At 38.2% G+C, this 25,407-nt stretch overlaps 1 protein-coding gene across 1 annotated transcript in view; it reads right to left on the bottom strand.

Moving 5' to 3' along the window:
- Nucleotides 1–11,576, bottom strand: part of LOC101171274 (E3 ubiquitin-protein ligase NEURL1) — a 35,988-nt gene extending 24,412 nt beyond the window's left edge. Inside the window, exons 1-3 of the mRNA XM_004077343.5 lie at nucleotides 11,296–11,576; nucleotides 6,880–7,112; nucleotides 4,085–4,406 (exon numbers count right to left, since the gene is read on the bottom strand). Of these exons, the coding sequence (XP_004077391.1) occupies nucleotides 4,085–4,406; nucleotides 6,880–7,112; nucleotides 11,296–11,329 (589 nt within the window). The 5' untranslated portion in view covers nucleotides 11,330–11,576. The remainder of the gene's footprint in view (nucleotides 1–4,084; nucleotides 4,407–6,879; nucleotides 7,113–11,295) is intronic.
- Nucleotides 11,577–25,407: the final 13,831 nt, after the last annotated feature.

Genomic DNA, 25,407 nt, shown 5'->3' with positions numbered 1-25,407 from the left:
TTTCACACAAAGGAGCAAAACAATTCTGGAGCTGGATTCAGAGATAGCGATCCTCAAAATAACGAGGCAGCACATCTAACTTAAGCAAGTCGACTAAAAGACACACTCTCACATGCTGCTACCCCCTATGATGAAAAGTCACTATGTGCAAATGACAGATTTTAAGTGAACTGCCTCTATACCATGAGGGCATGCATTTATTGCCGTCTCTGAATGTTAGCCTGAGTGGAAAGGCTGAGCTTTCAGCCATAGTGAAGCTCCACAGGTCTAATGCATGGTGCACAAAGCTGATTGATGACACCGTCTCCCTTTTAATATTGCAAAAAGAGAACTCAAACTCAAACTTTATTCATTTAGCGCCTTTCAGTTAAAAACACAAAGCGCTTAACATAAAAGCAGATAAAATAATCATAAAAAATGAAGAGCATTGAAGAACAATCTCTTGACACTCTGCCAGACATGTTGGATTCTTCTGTAATAACTAAAGAGACAGGTTGCAAATGAAGCAAGCTGTTGCATGTCTACCCGATCACTACAGCTCTATAAGTGATTAATTGACTCATCCAGCTCAGAGAAACAAACACCAAGCAGATTATCGTGTTGCTGCAGTTAATAGATGTCTTTAACTCACCGGGCTTGGAAGAAAATCCATCATACCTTTTTCGAAACAGAAGATCGGGTGTGGTTTCCACAATCGCATACATATAAGAAAATTCCTGTTGATTTTTTTTTCCTTTGGAAACATGAAGTCATGAATTTGTGCTAACATTAGCTAAAAGTTTCAGATGAACAATTATGTAAAATTTAAACGCAAAAAGGTTTACAATAAAATAACATCAAAAGAACTAGGAGACCTCACTACATCTAGAAACCAGCCTTTTTGCAATGCTGTCTGAAGTCCTACTCCAATCAATTTTTTGATCTAGTGTGAAAGTGTTCGCAATGATCTTAATTATGATTATGACGTTTTTAGCCATAAACAATAAACCTATATTGTTTTCTGGAACATTGTTTCTGCGGATTGGCTGTGATTTATTAGCAATTCACCTCCGAGTTGTGTGTGTGTGTGTGTGTGTGTGTGTGTGGGGGGGGGGGGGGGGGGGGGGTTGGCTGTTGGCGAGGAGTAAACCTGCCCAACTTCCCATCATCCCTTTATTTACACTCTCTATTCCGGAAGCTTAAAGCTCTTCATACCCTGAACCTAACATTATCAGTGTAACAAAAATGACGAGCAATAGGAGCTACCCAGTCCCAAAACCACAAGTGGATGCATCGGAATGGAGTTCAACAGGGAGCTTGTGGCCCGCCAACTGTAGCAGCTTCACACAAGCTTTATCAAACGGCATTTTTTCGCCTGTTCCTGATTCACAACAATTTGAATTAAAAATATACCCAAATGCAATTTGAATCTTGTTTTTCTTTGTACGTGTCCTCCATCATGAGAAAAATGCACCAATAACATGATTTTTTTAGGAGTGGGTCTTTAAAGAGAAACACCTAACATTTAAAACATCAGAAACCTTTTTGCATGTAATTCTACGAGCAAATAAACCTCAGTGAAGCTCCCTAGATGCTCAGCCGCACACTTACTTCTGTAAACGTCCCAAGAAAAGCACTTTAGTGTGTAAAGATAGCCATGCGAGGAGGGTGATGTAACAGATCCTCCTTAAACTGTATGCACAGGATTGTTGGTCTGGACCATCCCTGAGGCTCAGTTTGATTTCAGGAGTTTAATGTAGCTTCTGTCTTATGCAACATCATCTCAGCTCTAAAGCAGCACTGATCGGAGGGTCATCTTTGACTCTTTGCGTGGATGATTAGCTGCTGAGCTGCAACTACCTAAGAAAAGCCATTGGAAGGACATATAAAAATAAGCTTTTTACTGGAAAAGCTCTGCAAACATTTGAAATACACCCACAGCATTTTACACAGCTTTGTAAAGAGGTATAATAAAGGGAAATAACTACAAGAGAAGAAAAAAAGGAGCGTAAAAGCTCAAAACTTTAAAGATTAATATTCTAAAAAAAAAAAAAAAGAAAAACAAAAGGAATAGAACCAGAGTAAACAAAATCCTGGATTCTCAAAACTGGAGCCTCAGATGACCTTTGACTGTGATTATACTGATCTTTGTGGGCTAAACAAATGGAGTTTAATCATTCAAATAAGTCATCTTCCACAGCAATAAATTTCAGTCAATCCAGTAATGGTCTATTTTTTTGATTTATTGTAAATTAATCACAAAAGCCAAATCAAGGTCACCTTACCAAACCACCAAGCCAATTCATTAGTATACTCCCCATTTGCCTCAACACATAAAAAAAAGAAGGAATGAAGAGATTCATAATTCCCACTTGGGTAGACTGAATCAACAACAGGTGAAATACGAAGAAACCGAACAGCTGGTGCAGCATTAGTTCCAGAGCCCTTTGTAAGCATCATTAAGTTTTAAAAAGCCCACCTCTGTTAAAAGGAAATTACGAGTGCCTTTGCAACACCAGACTTTGATGTGTAATATATTTCAGGGGATAAGTGTTTGCTGAACGACAGCCAGCTCTTGACACTATGCTGGGTCTTTGAGATATACCATGCTCTCAAGGAGTGACGCTATAGGGCCATAGAGAAAAACCTGATAGCACAGTGATCCTTAGGCAGCCAGGCGGAGCAATTTAGCGTTAGCCTCTGGTGTGGGATAAAAGAGATAGATGTAGGAAAACTAATCTGGAAAACTGCGATTTAACCTGGTGACCTCATTGTGGTTTTCTCAGTTTCAAATATGAAAACGTTCAACAATAGACAGACCGTAACATTTGATGAAAGTAGCTGTTTACATGAATGCAAGTTAGAGACAATAAAAGATCCCATGAAGCTGCAATGCAACTTAGATCCAAAGGGTGAGACATTCCAGTGCTCTGATCGTCTTGGGAAACACTGCAGACATGTCATTACCTGACATCATCTCTCCTCTTGGAAGGACCAACCCACGGCTCTTGTTCCTTAACAAAAGCTATGTGCCGGGCAGCACCCGCAGGCCAGTGAACCCCAGATAGTTGCACTCTGGCGCTGGATACCAAGCAGCTTGTCACGAGATAGCAAGCTTCTTGCCATCAACCACACCACAACAAACGAGGTTAAATGGCACTATCTAGACAACGTGGGAGCCTCTTCTATTTTTATTAATGGTGCTGACAGACTATTCTTTAAAGAGACAGCGCGGTTTTTAGAGAAAGTCATGAGGACCTTTCTGGCATGAGGTTGTCTGCCAATCAAAAGCAACAAAGAAAAAGATTGGTGTGGTTCACAATTATGTCTCAATTTGCCTTCTTAGAAATACTTCAACACAGCAAAAAACTGCTGTTAATAATTGAAAAGGACCTGTTTCCCTCTAATTTCTTTGATGTAATGAGCCTTTAAACTGCACTTGCTAAAATAGAGTGAGGTTTTCTGAAATTTCCCCTTTGGGGAAATATCTCTGATACCAAGAACCGCGGTGGTTAAACAGTCTGCCTTATCTTCCACCATCTTTTTCCACTGAAACATTTTCTTAGTGTGGGAAAACCTGTGCAGCTTTAAGTACCATCACATAAAAAAAACTGTCAGGGGTAGAATGGTTTCCAGACTAAGAAAATACAGTAACAAGAGTTCACTGCCTAGCTATAAGCATTGATAGGCAATAGGTAGATAAATTAGCTTGAAGCTCAATCTAAGGATGCTTAGAAGAACCATAAGTATAAAGTGATGATGGACAAAAAGTCAAAAAAGTGGTTCATTTTTAAAATTTTGTAGATCAAATAAAGTGCTAGGTGCCATTATTAGCAGGGAGAAAAAAACAGTTTGATAACATTGTTTGATCTAATCCTGTGTAAAAAACTGTTTTGCAAATTAAATTCAGGTAAGTATAAACTATAAAATAACCCATTAGTGACATTACTTGTAAGGCTAAAGCCTATCTCTTCATGTTTTCTGTAATTGTTTTAGTAATTTAGGGTCAACAGGACTGAATGGTGTGCCAGGTGCCATCAGGTGAGCAGTACGCTACACTTAAAACAGGTTGCAAATATATTATGTTGGGACACATATGACTTACCTAGAAGCTGGATCTCCTTTGTGAGGCCATAGACATCTATGAGAGCCCAGAGAGGTTCACAGATACGTACACCACTGAAAAACTGCGTGGAATGAGAGTCATTGAGCTTGTAGAAAACTCTGCCCTTCTTGTCTACCCAAAACGAGATGATGTTTCCTTCTTCTGAGAGCTCCTCTGGCAGTGCTTTTGCCCAGAAGCCACACTGGGAGACCAGGTCAGGACAAGAATACTTTGGCAGGTTCTCTGGTTGCATCCTTGATGGGTCTTTGGATGTAAAACCAAGGCGCAGAGCTCCACTCCAACAGTACTGCTTTTTGGTGATCTAAAAGGGGCAGTAAAAAAAATAAAACTATTGATTTTATACTACATTTATTGAAAAATAGTGGGAAAAAAGACAGTTTGTTGACTTTGGATAGCAATACTTACAATCACATCTTTATACATCTCCTTATCTAACAGTTTTCAGTAGCACAAATGACATGTACATGTAGTGGATCTGACAGAGTTAAGTTATTGGCCTAAGAAGAAACAGGCGTTCAAGCGACTCTTTTTTTGTCCTGTCCATCAGCTGAGTAAACAGATAAGAGCAGAAAGCCTCTTGTGTTGGACATATTTTACTTTTACAATCGGGTTTATGAATCTTTTGACACAGTGGGTGTTTATTTGAATTAACCCCTTTTGTAATTTAGGCTAAACTTTCTTCATCTTACTTAAATTTGTAACTGATTTTTTTTTTGTTAGACCGGACGTAAAAGACAGGGTGGGAGGAAGAAGAGAGAGGGATGTTGCATAAAGCAACAACCTGTTGGATGTTTATAATCATTACGGTTAGGTTAAGAAGTAATATAAATCTAGAGGGGGGTCTGTCCACACACACATTCAAATGTTATAAACATACCTGTTGGCTCAAAAAATGTTCACAATACAAACATGTCAATATGTACATTATACAACTAGTGTTCACACACGCATACTTATGCCTTTAGACCAACATGTGAAGTATTTCATTCAATCAAGTAAACTATTTGTGCAAAAGTGAGATAGCACCTGTGCTTGAGTAAGTGTTTATGTTCTTCTAAGGTGGATGATGGAATGTAAAAAGAAGGGAGAGTGCCCAGCCATCCCCACACCAAGACCCCTGCCACAGCAGCAGCGGCAGCCAGGTCCCCCCACCAAGAGACAACTTCCAAAGACAAATCTGTGTAAACGCGTATATGCACTTTTTGGACTTCTATTTTCAAAACTCTCGCGTTCACTTGTCGCTACGCAAGGTTTAAGGACAGTTATCGGGTTCTACGTACACAACGGGCATTGAAAGTTTAACCGGTTGAACTTTGACCAATCAGGTACTAGGATTTGGTAGAGACATATGGGTAGCGTCCTTTTCAAAACATGGAAGTGCGAAACGTTTGAAAATCGATCATGAAGGAGAAATTCACAATTACGGTTTGTGCCCAGCTGGAATTATATGACACCAGCTTTTTCATTCATTGGAAGAGAGCTGTGAAAGAAAACACCTGGAGCAAGATTCGCAAGATTTGCACCACCTCAACATTTCACACCAAGCCTTTTCCAACTGTAGGTACAAGCGCTAGTATCAGGTAGCGACAGTCTACAATGAACACCATAAAGTGCATTTAATAATGCCCGATTAGCGTGTTCTTGAGCACTTATCATATTCCAGGTGTGTACGTAGCTTCATGGATAAAAACCCCATTTTGCCTTTATAACTATGTATTAATAATTGTACTGTATTGGTGTATACTTCAGTCAATTGCTGCTACGTAGACAACGTTTTATTAAAATTTTGTTTCAGTTCAGCTTCAGTTGAAATGAAGTTCATAGTTATAAGTGAATAAAAATATGCTTTTAGTTATTGGTAGTATGTCCATGTAAACTTGTTTGTGTGTGAACACTTTTGGAGCCAACAAGTGTGTTTGTAACGTTTGAGTGCGTGTGTGGACAGGCCCCGCCCATTTTCGATTTTTCATGCATCTTAACCTGTCAGTTGTGATTATAAAGCTCCAGCAACTTGTTGCTTTCTGACACTTCATGATCTTACCCTAGCTACAATAAATTAACCCTTTTCCCCCCTTATCGGTCATCCCTCTCTCTTCTTTCCATCTTTTCTTTTCTGTCCGGTCCAACAAAAAATATTTACAAAAATAATTAACATGAATAAAGTTTAGCTGAAATTACAGAAGGAGTTTATTTAAATACACATCTGGTGTATCACAAGATTCATAACCCCTGTTGTAAAAGTAAAATATGTCCAACACAAAAGGCTTTCAGCTCTAATCATATATATGATTTTCTGAACAACAAAAAAAATTCATCAAGATATTTTATGGTTAAGGACTTCAAAGTTACATCTAAGACACATGGAGATTGAAGGATTAAAACTGTTACAGAGATATTTCAGTCTTAAACTACATTTCCATCCTGAGGGCCAAGCCACAAACATTGCTAGCATGTTTTTCAATTACACTACGGCCAGTTACCTTGGTATGTTTACCACCTGCCAATGATTTTGATCTTACTTAAAATTTACTTGAAAGGTAATAATCCTCACATGGCAGCACTTGCCTTGTTCTTTCACTTTAAAGAAGCCTGATTGGTCACATGGAAACTTGTTCTAAACTGCCGTTGCTTAAGCCCATTCAACAGCAGATAGGGCTCAGCGCAAACATACATGCTGCTTCTTAAAGTGACACAAGTGTATTATTACTGCTTGGGTGCCAAATGAAACAAGTGTGAAGTTTGTTTAAAGATAAAATCTCAAAATGAACTCCTACCTTGAGTCGAACCTGCTCATATACAGCAATAGGCCTGTTGCTGAAGGTGATGCCGTTGCAGAAGCTAGACTGTCTCTTGACGGTCCTCTGCGACAAGTCCATGAGAATCTGCGAGCCCTTGGTTCTTGGGTGGAACAGTAGAGGGCCGGACACATTTTCTAACTGCTGGATATAGCGCTTGGACCTGTGGTGGCTTCGGTGGGGCTCCCCGGGTAACGCACCCTTCAGAGAATCTGCAGAAAGCAAGACATTTGGTCAACAAAAATGGACACTAACTAAAAAAAAAAAAAAAAAAAAAAATGGACACTAACAAATACCATGACAGAGAAAATTTTGATGTCAGTGCCACACACCCATAATTGCAAAATAAAAATATCTTTGGTTGCTTGTAAAATTGCGCAAGGTGAACTACATGAGAACTGGTTTAGGGTGAAGAGAAAAAAACCCCAAAAGGACTCAACTGCTAAAGCAATTAAGTTGAACAATGTAACTATAAGACGTTTACTCAAACTGGGCCAATTTCAGCAATTTTCTGTGGCACAGTTTTCTTTCTGTTATTATATCTTTTGCAAGAACTAATTTGTTTTTAATTTGTTTCCCTATTTATTCCCAAGCGGAACAAATTTGACCAATACAAAAGAGAATGGCATAAAGGAAGCTGGAGCAGGATGTGATGAAGGAAAAAAAGAGAGATTTGTTATCCTGATCATGATCTTTCCAGATGATTATGACCATAATGTATGAACAGGTTGGAGCATTATATCCAAAGCTTCTTTAATATTAGAGTGGTATGGCCAAACACGAAAGCCTGCATGACATTAAAACAAACAGTAAACATCTGCGGCTAATTTTTGCTTTGTGTTAGGAATAAAAATAAAACCCGTACAGTACATACCATAGCCTCTGAAAAAGTACCAGAGTATTTGGATTTTTTACCCATGTGAAAATGCAGGTGACTGTTCCTGCACTTCCTTCATAACTTCTATACTTGGGAGGGGTAACAGATAAAGAATTTTTTCAAAGGCATCATGGGATTTATTTCACATGGACTCCCTTTCATTGGATCGACTCTCTTCATCCTTGTTTCCACATTCCTCCTTAAAACACAACTCCAAGGACACTGCGGTTTTGTGGAGGAGGTGTTTTCTCACAGACTTTGGGCACTACTTATGACTTGACAACTGAAAATAAATACATTTATCATCATTCTGTGTGATTTGAGATTTTCTTGTTTTATGCTCAGTCGCCCTTAACATGCCTGCTGTCCATTTGACAGTTCTGAAAAAAATAGAAATTCAAATTTACTCTGCCAAAAATTGAAAATAAACATTTTAAGCCTAATTAACATGTTTTCCACTTGAGAACTGGGTGTACTTTCACACTTAAAAGACTGTGTAGGAGCTGTCTCACTGCAGAAAAAATAAGACTGCAGCTATTCTAACTTTCTAGTGGTAAACCCTGAGAGGTCAATACATTTATGATGCATTGCAGAGCAACTCTACTTGATTGTCTTGACTGGAAACAGCTCATTATGTGATACATTTGTTAAAATAATTGTTGCCACACTCATGGTAATTCAGAGAGGTTCCACAATGAAAGAGGAAAAGAATGGATATAAACTTCAGAGAGAGAAAACAAAAACAGAAAACCCCCAAACGGAGTTATCTTTGTTACACATGTCTAATCCTTTCCTCAAAATTACAAATCAGCAAAGTTCTGCCAAATTTTCTGGGCTCAGAACTGTGTATATGTTAGGATCTGTGCATGCTCTTATCACTGTAGAACAATGCTGAATTGTGCTCTGTGCACAACAGGAGGCTCAAAATCAAGTCATAACAAATCCTCTAACTATATTGCATCTATGATGTCACCTCAGATGTGATGTATTCAGGAAAGCACAACAGGATAGAATTGTCGTCCTTCAACAACTAGGCCTGAGACTGGATGAATATTTCCTGTGAGATTTCAAAACAGAAACACCAGTATCCCCCAGACTTTGTGGACACTTTTAACCTTTACACTTTAATTTTACAGCTAAAACTGTGACTTTGAATAATCTTAATTTTTTTACTCTTAAAAGCCTTTATGTCTGGCTTTTAGCAAAGGCTTCTACAATAAAAGGCATGTACATAAATAAGCGGTTCAATAAAAATACCATACTTGATTTACTGTAAATGACAAGTGGTTACAGCCAAGGATACAGATGATGCACTGAAGTGTGTTTAAAAAGTCATATAACCTGACAGACACAGAGTAAACGGTGGTCAGAGCCTTGGCAGAGGACGGTACCAGTGTAAACGTCAGAGGAGCGACTCAGTGAGGGGCAGCATTACCTAATCCTGCACACACTGGGCTGCCTTTGCTGTCATAACCGGAGAGGACAGCAGAGAGACAATGAGCAGTGCTTGCTTGTACACCTGGCCTCCATCCCTATCTGTGTTTTATCTTGAGGCTTGGGCCCTATAAGAAGACTCAACAGAAGCTCTAATGCAGTGTGACATTTGTATGAAGGCTCAAAAGATATACTCTCAAAAGTTTAAAAAAAAAAAAAAGGCCAGAAGGCGAGTATATGTGTTTAGCATTGGCAGATATGTCATAACTTGTTGGATTTGGCAAGGGGTGCATACTGTTCTCAAGGATTTGCAAAACATTGGGTTTTATCCAAATGGCACAAGGAGGATGATGGCTAGTTGAATGGAAACAAGGTGATTTTATCGTACATTCAATCTACGGTATGTTGAGTGAAATCTTCAATTGCAGCAGCAACAGTTCTAAAAACAAATGTATGAATTAGACAAAAAAAAGAAAAGAAATTGTGAAATGAGAAACATGAGCTTTTGTCTCCTGGAAAGCTTGAGTTTAGGCTGAAACCTCAGCAAAAGCTAGAAACATGAAACAATAAAGCAATAAACGGGGTAAGCCGAAGACGCAGACCTTCGTGACAGCAAACGACTTTGGTCGTGTTCCATCAAACATACAAAAAATGCAATCTTTACTTACAGTGTCAATAGTTAAAATGTATCTCTTGATTTACTTGGCCCATTAACTGTACATTTCACTGTATTTTTCACTTTTTTTTTCTGCGCCAACATGGTCAATAGCATATTCCTTATATAGCACTTTATTAAACCCCAAAGTGCTTTACAGTCACAGTCCAAGGAATCCATGCACATACACATTCACACACTGATGACAGCCCTCCTGTCATGCAAGGCGCTAAGCAGATCAGCAATGTGGAGTTTACTTTGCACATGGGCAGGGAAGGCGAGAACTAAATCTGCGACCTTCTGATCAGGCAAACGTTTTTTTCTTGCCGTCAGACAAATGGCGCGATAAAGATTTAGTTTACCTCGCTGGCCAGCAGTCCAGTCTACATTCCAGGTTTGCACCAATCATCACGTGTGACTACCTGCTGTTTGAGATGGGCGTAGTCCACCAGACAAACCTGTTAGATCTGAGTGAGCACGCCCCCCCATTTTTCCTGACCTTGTGAGTATAGAAACCCAAGTGGGTGAGAACATATATAATATTTCTCGTCTCGCCCATCACAAACAGCTGTGGGAGACTTGTCAGGATGGGCACAAACTTTCTGAGGAAGCCTGGTGGCCAGGGTTCAAATAAAGTAAACTATCTCTAAATCTCTTTATCTATCTGACAAAAAAAACAACAACATAAAAACAAGGGATTCTATGATACAAAAACAATGTACACATTACAAAACAGGGATATTACCTCATTATTGATCATACAAGTCCCCTGCAGGTGAATGAAAGGTGAACAAGTAAAATCTAAATGTGTACCGGCTGAGCAGGAAGGCCTCAAAACATGTCATCAGATCACATGTGTACATTTTTAAGGCCCAGACAGAGCTTCTATAAGGTGTCCTTGTCAGCACCTGTATCATTACTTCACATCAGTGACTCATAACAGGTATTTAGTAAACAGAAAGGATCATGCGAGGGTTCATGTACTGGATATGTGCCAACATTTATTTCCTATTTCTGCACAGTTTATCGTTTTTTTTAAAAACTTGTTTGTTTTCTCTTCCTTATTTTCAAAATGTAACAACTCCTGAGTTGTTACATTTTGAAAAACCAAAGAGGTGTGTTGCCATCAGGCACCTGCAAGGTGCATAGCTGCTGTGCATCCAATAAGTATAACGAACTGTAAGCAGCCTCAAATCATAAAAAATATTTTAGTTTTTAAATTTGAATAGTAAAATATAGTCCAAAAAGGAATAAAATTAAACTTTTCCTACGAACTTGGCAAAGTTCGTTTTCTTTAAACTCACTTTTAAGAGCAGCAGAGCATGAAGGACATACTAAAGAACTGTTTGCATGGAAATTAGAAGGTTATTAGAGGCACAGAGTGACAGACAACTAAAATATCCAGAGTCGTGATGCTCCTTCTCCTTACCGTAGTATGGGATTTTGGTCATCTGACCTCCCATTGCTGCATGCAGTCAGTTAGTCAGTCAGTGTGCGTTCAGCTTCTCTTTGGCAGCGAGTTGGATCCTCAATTCTCACACCTAGAGGCTACGGTTCCTCGGCAGCAGCCACATTATTCTGACACGACGTCTGCAAAAAGAAGGAAAAGGGTCTGAACAGAATTTCAGAGCTGTACTGTCTGTCTCAAGGATCTGCGACGGCGCACAGCCGAGAAGCAACGTCGCGCGCGCAGGAGCGCAGACTCTTGGAGCGGATCAAGCTGAAATTAGCCACTAAAAAAGGTGGGATAAGGGGCGGAGCTTGTTTACGATGTCAACTCCTAAAACAACAATAAAGGCTAGGTCTTCTATTAAAATATTTATGGTGCGAAAAAGAAAACGTACATTTTAGCTCCACGTTTATTTCCATCAGTTTAGAAAATAAATAAATAAATAAATAAAATCACGTTTCTCTGGCACCTGTTGTCATAATCCGGCTGATCAACTCAGGAATCTGTCCACTTCGAATGAAAAAGTAACCTTAAATGGAAAAATAAATGTTGTTTCCCCTTTGCTATTCAAACAGAAATTAAACCCATATTTTAAATAAAACGCAAACAAAGATCTAATTCAAACGTTTTGAAAAGGAAACATCATGGAACAGACAAGAGAGTTAAGGGAGCTTTTAAATTCCATTTAGATTCAGTTTTAGTAGTTTTTTTTGCACATTAAGTGGAAAAAACAAAAGAGCACAGAATTTAGTTTTTACTAGTTTTATTGGTTCATGGAAAACCATGGTTTGATTGGTGTCTCCAAATCCTCCCTGAAGAGTGATTGTAAACGTGTGTGGCTCTGTGATGGACCAGAAACCTCCTTGACCCTGCAGGACAAAGTGGTCAGTGGGGATGAATGCTTTCAGTTCTTTCCTAGAAGGTGAACTTTTCAAAACTGTTGAATTTTGGCGTATGCTTTATAAAGTACACAAACATCTTAACCCAAATATGAACTTTTTTTTATTTGTCATTTAGATAATCACGTTTACATAGTCTCAAAAAGAAGTGTCTGGGTGTATTTGCAGCCCGACTCCTCTTCTGATTTGGCACACACATCTGTAATCCAGGCACCTTTACAGAACACTAATTATCCGCAGAGACGTTCAGGCACAGCCATGTCAAGATCCTACCAAACCTGTAGAGTAAACTTGTTTTCTCAGTGTCTGCTCTTCAAAAATCCCTTATGTGGGTGAAATCTGACAATCACTGCTATCACTATCCATTCAGCGTAAACAAGAAACTCAATGCTTCCTTGTCTTTCTGCTTCATATATTGCTTTATTTTGTCATAAGACCTTTTTTTGGCCTTTACCTGCTCTCACTTGTCAATAGTGTTAGGAACAAGTATTTAGGGGACAAACTGCCTCTCCTTTTTAACAAAAGATCAGTGTTCTGAATTGAAAACTTTGAAGTTCACTTATAAGAGTTTCTGTATTAAAAAAGCTCTTGCCTCAAGGACAGAAGCCTCATTTTTTTTTGTATTGTTATTATTTTATGAACAGGAAAATTAGACTTTGCACAATAAGGTGTTTGGTTTGAGCAAATTATCGTTGGTCATGATGGCCTTCTGTTGCAAAAAGGGCCACATTTCCATTTTGAAACCTAGGATATCAGATGAACATTGGCTTAAAAGCATAAACCAAATCTGAGAAGGTTATATGTGCCATTTGAAAAAGAATTGAAGCTGTAGAAGTTATTCAAGACCAAATCCTTTAAAAACAGTCTATTTGAACATCTTTAGCTTTTAATCAAATTTGATTAAATAAAAAATGCAGAAGTGACCTTAGGATTTTTAACTGGAGCTTATAGTTAATACCATCGTTCTTAATGGAGTCTGACATGCCACCTGATCACAAGGCTGTCGAAATCTGACTGGCTGTATAATAATCCAAGATGAAGCACAGTTCACTCTGAAGTGATGACACATGATGGGTTTTGTCCTGCAGTCATAAGAAAATTGCATGACTTAAATCTGGCACAGATAAACGTTCCTAAAATGATTTAAAGTTAGAAATTATCAATAATAAAATAACAATAACTGTTTTAGGAAATTTGCTGAAATATTCTACAGTTAGAAGTACAAACTATGTTGTTGTTATTCTGTCTAGCTTGCTCAATTCTCATTTTTTAATGGGGTATCTGTTTATAAAATGTACATAGCAACACTATTGTGGATTTTTCTTGAAAAGCATTTTTTAAAATAATTTTCCTATATGTATCCCAGTATTGCAGGGATTCTCTAAACTTGCATTATATTCACAAAAATCTTCAACCTTTTGCCTTTTGACTCTAATCTTGTCTAATTTGTCAGGCATGGACTAAAAAACCAAGTGTTGGGATTGAGACAAGAAGGGCTGAGCAGTTTCATAGACTGTTTATTGCAAGAAGTGATTGTGGTAGATAGCAGATGTTTGGGAAGGGGAATTTGGCAGAAGTGAACAGGGCTGGAATCCAGGAAGCTGAACAAGTTGGAGGCAGACTGGGGATTCTGGAAGCAGAAGGAGATTAAGGTCAACAGACAGCAAAAGTGATCCACCGATTGAGCAATCACTGGAAGGACACTGAAAGTGAGACAATGTCTTCAATGAGTCAGAGAGCTCAGAGAAGGGAAAGCTATAGCCGAATAAGGAACAGCTGTTGGCCAGATCTGAATTGAACATTTCCAAATGTTGAAACTTTGTGGATCTTTATTAACTTTTTAAGTTTCAGGTGGGGGGTTGACTTATTGGTTGGTTTTGATCTGAGGGGTATGAAATACTGTGATTTACTGTATTAGAGAGTACAATGTAAAGGTTTGAGCAGCTTGTGAAGAAAAAAAAATCTTTTCTTTTAGAGGTTTTACTGTTCTACAGTCTTCTTATCTCAATAATCTTTTAAAGTATAAGCCCCTGCAGACCCTGAGGTCCTCCAGCACTGGCCTTTTAGTTGTTCCTAAGGTGAGGACCAAAACTTATGGATGATACTTTGTCCTGCCGCTACAGTGGAACAGCCTGCAGGAGAGCCTCAGGGCCGCAGAGACCATGAAGGATTCCAAGAAGAGGCTCAAGGCCCAACTTTTTATTTTTGTTTAAAGTTTAACCTTATCTGCTCATGGATTTTTTTCTTAATAGTTTTATTATGTTAAATGTATTTACATATATCGTGTGTATATTCTTTTTAATATCTCTCGTATTGTCATTTTAGCCCCAGTGTTTCTTTATAGGGATCCTTTGTGCCAGGGCTTGCTGGTTTGGTCTGGGGTTGTTGCCACGGTTGTCGCCCTTGCTGGAGCGTTTGGGGTCCAACATTGCAGTGTCACAGCTGTGAACTGGACCCCATTGCTGTCCCGGTCTGGGTGGTTACTGGGTCAATGTTTCTGTGACCCAGCTGGCTCCTGGTATGAATAGATTTCCAATATACTGTGTCTTCACAGCAGAGCAAAGCCTTAAGTTTCTTATCTCATCTGTAATCTGTGTGTTGATCTGACTATTTTAATTTTGATGTCTGTTTTTGATTTTAAAGTGCTCCAAGCTGCGCAAGGTATGAGAAGTGCTTTAAAAAAAAAAAAACAAGAAAAAGTTGATTGGATTTGATTTAAACAGGTGCAAAACCGTAAATGAGCTCCTGTGTGGAGCAAAAAACACACAAAAACCTAAACTGATGGCCTCGGTTCAGTTGCAAGTGAATAGTAATGTGTTTCACTACAGTGTGCTGGCAGGTGAAATATTTAGTGATCACAAAGTAAAGCAGCCTGTTTTTCCCTTTTTAACTTCAGAGAAAAATACTCAAAATGAACTTACGGGCAGAGCTGTAAGAAAGCGCAAGTACTCATGTTGAATGTATGCTCTAAGGTACACATTTGTTTCCTTCTTCCTCTGTTTTTCTTCCGCGTCAAAGTTTGTTTGAGGCAACATTACAAGTAAAAGACAAGCTGTTGTGAGTGAATGACTTTTTACAGGCAGATCTTCTGAATAGCAAAAGCAAATCAAAGGAATCAAAACTGATACAAAACAATTCAGAGTAACATTTGTCAAATCAAACGGGGTCTGCTGGACTATCCAGATCTGAATGTGAAAATTGATGTAATTATAATTAATGTAGCTTGGTAAGAAAAATGCTTCTGTTTGTTATTTTAAACTAAGCAATGCAGTGGAATTTTTTGGGTATGCTATTTGGCAACATTCAAGCTTTTTAATGAGTCTATCAGTGATATTTGCAATGAACAATCCTTAGAATTAAATGTTAAGCTCTTTGCAAATGTGAATATCTGAAATGTTTCAAAAGGAATTTATTAACACATAATGGGATTTTTTAGCACAGTGAACTGAACAGACATCAGAAACAATGTGGGAGTAAACCGTCTTCACAATCCTTCATAAAAATGGCTCTTTGGGGACTCTTTGAAGCATTTCTTCCACTATTTTTTTGCGACCCAAATTTTTCTAGCAACCATGTTAATTTTCGAGTTTTATTTTCTGATTTTTTTTGTTTTGTTTTAATGGTAAGTTTCTGTTTATTATTTTATTCACAGATGAACTGGAACACAGTTATAAGATACTAACATGAGTTATGCTGAGCCCCATTTGTTATGATAAAGGACTGGTGTGAGACAGCAGATATCCAGGATGAGGGACTTCACTCAAGCACATTGAGGAACTGGAACAGGCAACGACAAGCAGGGGATTCTGTAAACAAAGGAAGAAAAACTGGTTCCCAATATGAGCGGTTGGAGACAGTTGGAGAGAGATTAACAGTGTGACAGAATTTATAGTCTGGCAGGCAGTTATGATAGAGCTATATAACTGCCTGCCAGTTGTATAATAGTTAGTGATGAGGAACAGCTGGTTGCCTCGGCCTCTGCAAACCTGCTTCAATTTTGCTAATCAAACACAGTCAGGAAGACTAGTATTTTAAATGGATGCCATGGCACGGTTGTGCCATTCATCATTTTAGAGTCTTGATTGACACATATCTCTTTAAAACCATCTTTTTTTTTTCTGCTGTCACATGGGTGACAGTTTTACCTCTCTAAAGTGGGTGTCATTGTGTTGTATGGGCCAAATCCCAGTATTTATTTGTCTGCTTTTCACTTCATATTTTATATTTACTTGAATAATGGGACTTGAGATAGTATATTGTCAGGGTTGGTGTGGGATCCTTTGTGTGTCTTTAGTTATGTTCTGTTGTCATGGCTGCTTTGTGTCTCTTTATAGTTGCACATGACAGAAATGACTATGCAGGTCAAATAATAGCACGCTGCCACAAAATAGTAGCAAATTGGTCAAATAGAAAAGCCAAAAGTTTAGTAATCCATTTTCAATTTCTTATTATGTTTTTATTTGGGTAATAGCACAAACACTCTGATTTTAAATTGAAAATACACAGTAAGCCCCGTCAGAGAGGAATGACACCTCCATCAACAGTAGATTATTTGTAGATTGGCGCCTGGCAGGCAGCAGCTGCCTTGTGGGGTTTTCTGGTGTAAGGCCTTTGTGAAAATCTTGACAGCCTTATTTGAAGCAATCACACACACATACACACAAACACATTCTCTGTCTTTCTTGCTTTCTTTTTGGATGATCCATGTTGAACAAAAACACCATTCAACTCCAAGTTTGGATCCTCGCCCAGGAGCCATATGCAAAACATTACGAAGAAGCACAAGAACATCACATGATCCTCAACTAGGGGTGTCAGCAAAAAAAAAAAAAAAAAAAAAGACATCCACCCAGAAGGCATGCATCTGAAAAAGAAAACATTGCTTCCTATAACTGTACAGTGACATGCATAATGCATAAGGAGGGTCAAACATATTGGTGTTAGAACTCAAAAGCTTGATGACTTACTTAAAAATGTATCTGAACCACATTGCAAAAAGAGATAAGCTATCTTTTATTTTGAATAAATATATATATTTTGAAAAATTACCAGATCTTCTTGGTTACATTTCTGTCACTTGGGTACTAAATTAGTCCAGGGATGAGTTTAACAGCATAGAAAAGAAAAAAAAAAAAATTTTGATGCCCCAGAACAGCTCTCAGCTGTTGAGAGATTTTCGCACAACCGCGCCCCCGTTTTTCCCGCCCACCTGTGTTTGACATTTTATTTTACTTAATCTGCTTGAGGTGTTGAATGTAGTGTTTTAATGAGGTTTGTGGAATTATTTAATAGTTTCAATAGTGTTTTGCCCCCCCCTTCTCTAGGTTTCTGCATGATCTAGCAGAACACACTTCCATTTCAAACTACTATTTGACATTAATCATTTTTTGTATTGGAGGTTAAATGTGGCATTTGTTCAGCAAAATAGTCAAAATTAAAAGCACCTCCTCAACACTGGGGCCTTATAAAGTGAGACACGGGATTGAGGAACTACGATGACAAATATTGTCTTTAGTTTATTTAATAAGTAAATCAGCAGATTCTCTTTACTTATGTGCCTGATGATGTTTTCGCTCCAGCAAGAGTCAGATTGAGTGACACAGTATCAATACAGTTTGGGCAATGTGCCGAAACACTTCACGAGGCCTCTTCTACCCATCACTACCTGTAACAAAGGTCTACATATAACAGCCTTACCTTAAACTGAGACGATGATGTGAAAAAGACTCAGTGAGAGGAGCTGTGTGAGAAGGACTTCTCCCAGGTGTGGCTAATGACAGCGATTACCCTAACCAGAACCAGCTGATGAGCAGCAGCAGTGATGTGGAGAATTAAATGCTAGTGAAGTTTAACATTTATCAGAGATCACTTGCAATAAGTTATTAACATGCTAACACGCTAAAATGTTTACAGAAAAAAAGGCAAATGCCACATTAACTGTTAATGATTCAAAAAAGAAAAAAAAACACAAGAAAAAAATTAAACCTCCTTGTTTTTGTGTTTTGGGAGCATAATTTATTAACTTAAATGCAACATGAATTTTGTAGGATTGCAAACAATGTTGGCTTTATGCCTAACAGTTAGATTGTCTTTTAGCTACCGGTACTTGTTTGTTTTTATTATCAGGGACGGTGTTGCATTTTACATGTGCTGAACTGAGAGACTGAATAGTACAGTTGAGCAGGTCGGTCAATGATTGAAGGGTTCAATCCCCGCTCCCCCAGTAAATTGTTGTTGTGCCATTGGGCAAGACACGTCACCCTCCCTCCCTGCCTCCATTGTTGCTCCACTGGTGTGTGAATGCGTATAAATGTCCCAGTGATGGTAGGTGGGTACTGGCAGCCACGCCTCTGTCAGTCTGCCCCAGGGCAGCTGTGGCTACATCAGTAGCTTACCATCACAAGTATGAATGAGAAGTGAATGAATAATGGACACACTGTAAGCACTTTGAGTGTCTGGATTCAGCGAGTTCTGAAAATGAATGTATGGATCAATTGATGAATTGGATCTAAGTTCACGTGTCCCCTTTGAGATTGTACTCTATGTGATCGCCTGTTCTGACTTGTTTATTCTTGACTTTCTAAAAACACACATTATATGTGAAAGATGAGCACCATTATGCCAACAACATGTTTAATCATTTGGTTGTCAGCAATTTCTTTCCCTATGAAGAAAAAAATATTGTGTTGGTATAGACATTTGGCAAATGTATTTTTTTGTATTTCTCCTTTACATCTGACATGTTTCAAAGGATTCATCAGAAAATATAAATCTGGATCATCAACATTTTTAAGAAATATCTTAGCTTGAATTTTTGTGACACATACATACTTTTACAAAATAAAAGTATAAGAAACACTAAGTGTCCTTCAGTGCTCTTTTAAACTGGATTGATCTAACAAAAGGTATTTACTCAGTGAAAAAACCCTTTTAAAAACTCAGTTAATTAACAGGATTCCAGAAATAATGTTTCTTGCAACTCTCGGCCGGCGTTTGTTTACTTTTCAGCTTCAGATGAATAATTTATTAACTGGGTTTAAGTAAGGAATTCACCAGGATATATCACCAAAACCTGCAACTCATCATCAGTCATTTATTAAAATGCAGTTTAGGCCTGAGATAGAAAGGAAGAAGTTTTCAACAAAAATTATAACAGCATTAATAGAGTTTTCATAGATGGTAAGGGGTTGACATTACTTAATAATTTACTTTTTCTTAGTTAATGGTAAGAAAATGAATGCCTAACGTATTTATGTTTAAGTGTGTTTGTGTGGCAACGGATGAACCCATAAAGATTTAAATTTTAAATTTAAAATATATTGTTTGAGGGATAATTGTGTGTCACATAATCGTACCCCACACTCAAAGAGAGCTAATAGAGTAGACTGCTTAAACGGCAAATGTGCATGAACTCTCAGCCTCACCAACTGTTTGAAGGTTTTGCTGCTTATTCCCGGCCTGTGCATATTCAGCAACAATCTGAAAGCAAGAAGTAAAGGAGTTCAAAGGAAAATCATAAATGCAAGATGGGCGGAAACAGTTTAAGTGAAGCAAAACACATCTGGTTAAGCAGGAGCATTAACGTATCCGAAATTAATCAAAAAAATGTTTTGCAAGCATATATTTTGCTTAAACATCAAAGCTTTGGTTTTGAGTAAGATACTTTATTAAAAGAAATGCATTTCTAAATGAAAATTCTTGACTGACAACTGCAGGTTGTCATTTAACTCCAACAGGTATAGGTCGACTACTAGAGGTCTGAGAGCTTGAAGGTCCTGTGCAATACCATAGCCATTCCTAGAACTCCACTTTTCTGGACAAAGATGACAGATGTTGTTCCTGGAATCTTCAAGTCACTCTTCCAATTCACGGGTTACAGCCCTGAAAGCTCTATTTTCTCAAGTTTCTCCAATTCTTTCTTCCTAATGGTACAATTAGAGTTATTACAACAATTACTATGACCTTCCTCTGCTGTTTACGCACTCGTACAGTCAGGGTCTGGGTGGTTAACCTTCACTATCTTGTCAGTTTGGGTCTGAAAGTCTCACAGGATTTTGGCACAATCATTTTCAATTGCTTGTAATGTTGCTTCATCCTGGGACTTCCAGTCTGTATTTGGCACAGATGCTTCTGTGGGATGTTGTGGTGCTCCATATATGCCTTGATTGTTCAATTTTACATCCACTTTTGCCTCAGGAGCATTTTTGCACCTCTTGACTAATGTAGTTGATCCAAGATAATTGATAAAATACTTAGAATATTTGCTTTTGCACCCATGAATAATGCATCCATTCTGTTTTTTTTTAATCCAGCCATTTAATATCAGATTTCTGGTATTATGTATCAGGTATGACCTTCAAAGCCACTTAGTCATGGTAACTTTCCTGGCGACTTCTTCTGGGTTTACATTTTCCAATACCAAGTCACTTATAATTGTTCTTCATATCTAGTACACCCCTCTTCTAATAACTACATATAAATATGCATACACACACATATACATATATATATATATAAAAAACGCCCCTCTCACCCTTCGCGGGTGGTTTCTCCTCTAAGCTCGGGTCCTCTACCAGAGGCCTGGGAGCTTGAGGGTCCTGCGCAGTATCTTAGCTGTTCCTAGCACTGCGCTTTTCTGGACTGAGAGGTCTGAGGTCTTTCCAGGTATCTGTTGTAGCCACTCCTCCAGCTTGGGGGTTACTGCCCCGAGTGCTCCAATTACCACAGGCACCACTGTCACCTTCACTTTCCATGCTTTCTCCAGTTCTTCTCTGAGTCCCTGGTATTTCTCCAGTTTCTCATGTTCCTTCTTCCTGATGTTCCCATAGCTTGGCACTGCCACATCCACCCAGAGGGGTTACATGCAGAGAATGTGGAATGAATATATATATATATATATATATATATATATATATATATATATATATATATATATATATATATATATATATACATATATATATATATATATATATACAATCCACATTTGATTTGATCTCAATCATTAGGAGCTACTTCACAGCCAGTTTACAGTTGGGCAACTCCAGGGCGGTAATGTGCAACACTGCAATTTTTCCACAGTTGCATCAGTCTTTACATGACAAAGAAAGGAGCAGCGTGATGAAAATACTAATAAGGTGCAACCACATCATGTTAGTAACATGTCTAGTTCACAAACCTAAATAGGTTTCTATGTACAGAAAGTAACTTGTCAGCAAATGGAACACTCCGGTTAACGGGAAAATTGATGCTGAAGAAAAGTCTTGCATACATACCCCAAATAAACAGGATCCTCTTCAAAATGTTATTTTTGATAGAGTTATAATAATTAATATTATAGTAATCAAGACCATAATAAACAACTGTTATAAATACTGTATAGCCAGATTTTATCTGACCATTGAGTATAAGTTCCTGCCACTGTCAGATGTTTCTGTTCAAATACCAGACAGACATGTAAACACACAGAGACCCACTTCCACAAAGCTACACAACCTCGGCAGCTGATTGCTTTTGTGATGTATTAAGAAACAATACTTATATATTGTATGTCTTGTTGATGTGAAATTCTGGGGCTCTTCAGTTTGTGTAAACAGAATTTTCCGTTGTCGTGACTGTAATGGATTATCATTTGAAGCTTCATGACTGTGTGTGGGTTGGCTGGTCCAGATTTCCACTCTTGTTCTGTCGGTTGTTTCTATGCTTTCCAGACATATGCTTCATCAGATCCCAGCCTATACTTGGCTAAGCAGCATGCTGTCATTGCATTGGTTTCATTAATCAGCATGCAATGTGCAAGGGGTCTCACAGTACGACTACTTACATGGGCTTTTGCTGCATGCATGTGATGATCTAGTGCCAATTCAGAATTTTCTCTGTAGCAACTGTGCCATCACCAACTATAATGCAAACTCTAATACAAAGTTGTACTTGTTTATTTTTACCATCAGGGACAGTGTTGCATTTTACATGTGCTGAACTGAGAGACTGAAAAGTACAGTGGAGCAGCTCGGTCACTGATCGAAGGGTCAGCGGTTTGATCCCGGCTCCCCCCAGTCAACTGTTGTTGTGTCCTTTGGCAAGGCACCTCACCCTCCCTGCCTCAAATGTGCATGAATGTCCCAGCGATGGTCAGAGGGACCGTATGTGCAAACTGGCAACCGTAACTTTGGCATCACCTATGAATAAGAAGTGAATGAATAATGGACACATTGTGTGCACTTTGAGCATTTGGAAAAGCACAGTTGAATCCAATCCATTACTATTATATTTTTTATTATTATTAACTACATCATCCATTCATGTTTGCCTTTAGATTCAATTAAATGTTACATGTGTTAGCGACAAATACAGAGACTGTCTAATATTGCACATACATTGAGTCTGCCAGATGCTGCTAATGTAATCCCACCCCCTACCGTATACCACAGCACATGTGTAATTATTATTATTAGTATGAAATTAATCATTGTAACTCTGCTGTAAAGTCTCTTTCTGAGCAATTTTGCTATTGACAAGATTAAGAAAAAAACAGCATTTACTGGTAGAGCCCCAACTCATTACTTTTACTGTTGTCTCTCTTCTGTAGCATCTTTTGCAATTAAAGGTACAAGAAACAACTATAAAGCTCAGGGGATGACTTCATTTAGCAAAAGTCAATAATTCTTTTGGGCAGCCAAGATCCATCTAACAATTTCATGTAAAGACTATTATAAGAGTGACAGCTAATGAATCATCACCAACGAAAGGCAGCTTCCAGAATTCAGACCAGCCTACCTGAAAGACAGTGGAGTGAAGATTCTCACTCAACTGTTAAGCTACGTTCACACCACCTTCAGCAACCCACATTTCAGGCAAAACTCAAGCCTTCATACGTACCTACGCTAATTTCTACAACAATTTTGGGGCTCCATCCTTGTACCTAGGTTGAAAGTTAAAGGTTGAACTTTGAACAATCAGGGACTTGAATTTGGTGGTGACATATAGATGACGTCCCCTCTAATTCACGAAAAGGAAAATCGTTCGACTATTGATGATAGAGGACTTCACATATCGGAATAGAGCTGTGAAAGAAAAAGCCTGGAGCAGGATTTCCAAGATTTTCACTTTGACATTTCACACCAAGCCTCCAACTGTAGGTGGCGGATATGCGCTACTAAACAGTAGCAAAAGAAAAAGAATGCCCTCCCTGCTTGTCCAGTGTGAACACCGTGGGCAAACGCATGTCCCAGAACCCACGTTTAGCGCGTTCTTGAACTAACGTCACATGCCTGGTGAGTCCGCAGCTTTCGAAAGAAGCCTAAGCAGACAAAATGAAAAAGAAATATAAATTTAAGCTTTTTTTTTCATTCCAAAGTACAGAAAATAGAACTACTAAATACCAGATCTTTTATCCAACGTAGTGCAGCTGTTTTAGACCTAATTCATTGTAACTAAATAGTTATTAGTACTCAATTTTTGTCATATCTATGACTCCAACAACAATCTGTGCAGTAACAAGTTGCACCTGTTTTGTTTTTGTCACAACTACCTCAGTTTGACAAACAGAATCCCGATAGCACTAAAAGCAACAAAAGCTTATCCTTAGACACCAAAAATAGTTTAAAAAGAGTTAGTTTGAATGTCACAAACAGGCAAAAAAAAATGAGTTGTTTGTGCATATACTCAATTAGTGTTAGTGTGAACCCTTAAAAAATAGAGCAGAATGTGCATTGTCTTTTTCAACAAATGCCACAGAACCGCTTTCAAAACCCAACTTGACACGGTTCTGTAAATATTACAATTTTAGCCTTTGAGTAAGCGTTTTTTTTAAATGGAATCTTGATAGTGCAAGTGCCAATTAATCAGATTCCGTGACTAATAGCACGATTTCTCTTTTGACAGACCACTGCTGAGACTGAAAATGTCATATTTGCCCACGACTCAAGATGCTGTTCATCCCATGATGTTTATTTAAACTGTCATTACACCCTGAGCCTAACCACATCTTGTAGCATTTACAAATTGAATATTTCTCAAGGAGAAAAGTCAAAATATAAACTTTTACGTTTTTTCCTTTATTAAAAAACGAATATGTCCAATGAAAAGAAAGAAATGTAAACCAGCTTGGAAAGTTGTTAAATACATGGTTTTCTTTGATTGTGAAACATAGTGCTTTGTTATGTGTCTTAAAAGCTCATAACTCTTTATTAACAATTTTTTTTATTGTTATATTAATTTATCCTTGGGTTAATAAAGGTTTCTGAAGGGATAGGTGTGCTGATTTTTCATTAAAAAACATCAGTAGGAATTGTCATGAAAAGACAAAATCCTGCACCATACGCATCACCAGCAAATAAAAGATATTGGAAAATCTTCCCAGTGGATGGAAGAAAACCTGCACTGAAAGACAGCACAGAACCACTAATCATGGCAGCACAGAAGCAAGCTCTAATTAGAGGATCAATAGTGGCCAAGATCTACCACACCAGGCAGGACTCCAGGTGCAGGCTGTGCAAAGATGCCCCCTTTTGAGAGTGGCCAAGCCAAGATCCTTTGGGACTTCCAGATCCAGACTGACAAAAAGGTAATGGATAACAGACTGGACATAGTAGTAGAGGACAAGAAGGAGAAAAAAGGCTGCAGTGATAGATGTCTCAATCCCAAGAAATGGCTACAACAGGGAGAATGAACATGAGAAGATTGAGAAACGCCAACGGCAGAGAGGACAGCTGGAAAAGTATATGGAAGGTGAAGGAAACGGTGGCCTCTCTAGGTGCCCACTCTAGGCTTACCCTCCCCAAAAACAAATAAATACAGAAATATGTGTTATCCCTATTTAAATTATTTCCAATTTAGTTAAATATTTCAGGTGCAAAATGTGTTTTTTCAAAAAATCTTTTAAGATGATTGTAAATAAAGATGCTTGGAAAATTTAATTTTAATTTTGCTCTATGTTCAACACAGCTTACAGCACATCTATCTTCCCTCCCAGTTTAATGCAAACAACATTGTCATTCAAGTAACTTAGCGTCTTCTGCACAGTCACTCAGATTTTTATTTACTGTTGATTTCTGAAGGAGATAAAAAAATCAAACAACTTAATATAAATTTTCTGGAACAACTGGCAGTTTTCAGGGAAGTTGTAATCAGCAAAGTTTATGCAAATAAGACAAACTAAAATCATTTTTAGGACAGAGACCAAATAAACCAT

Source organism: Oryzias latipes, chromosome 15, assembly GCF_053564925.1.
Source record: "Oryzias latipes strain Hd-rR chromosome 15, Olatipes_Hd-rR_3.1".
NCBI classification, from domain to species: domain Eukaryota; kingdom Metazoa; phylum Chordata; class Actinopteri; order Beloniformes; family Adrianichthyidae; genus Oryzias; species Oryzias latipes.
Note: the sequence above shows the minus strand (reverse complement) of the source record. Positions and strands in the feature narration are given on the sequence as shown.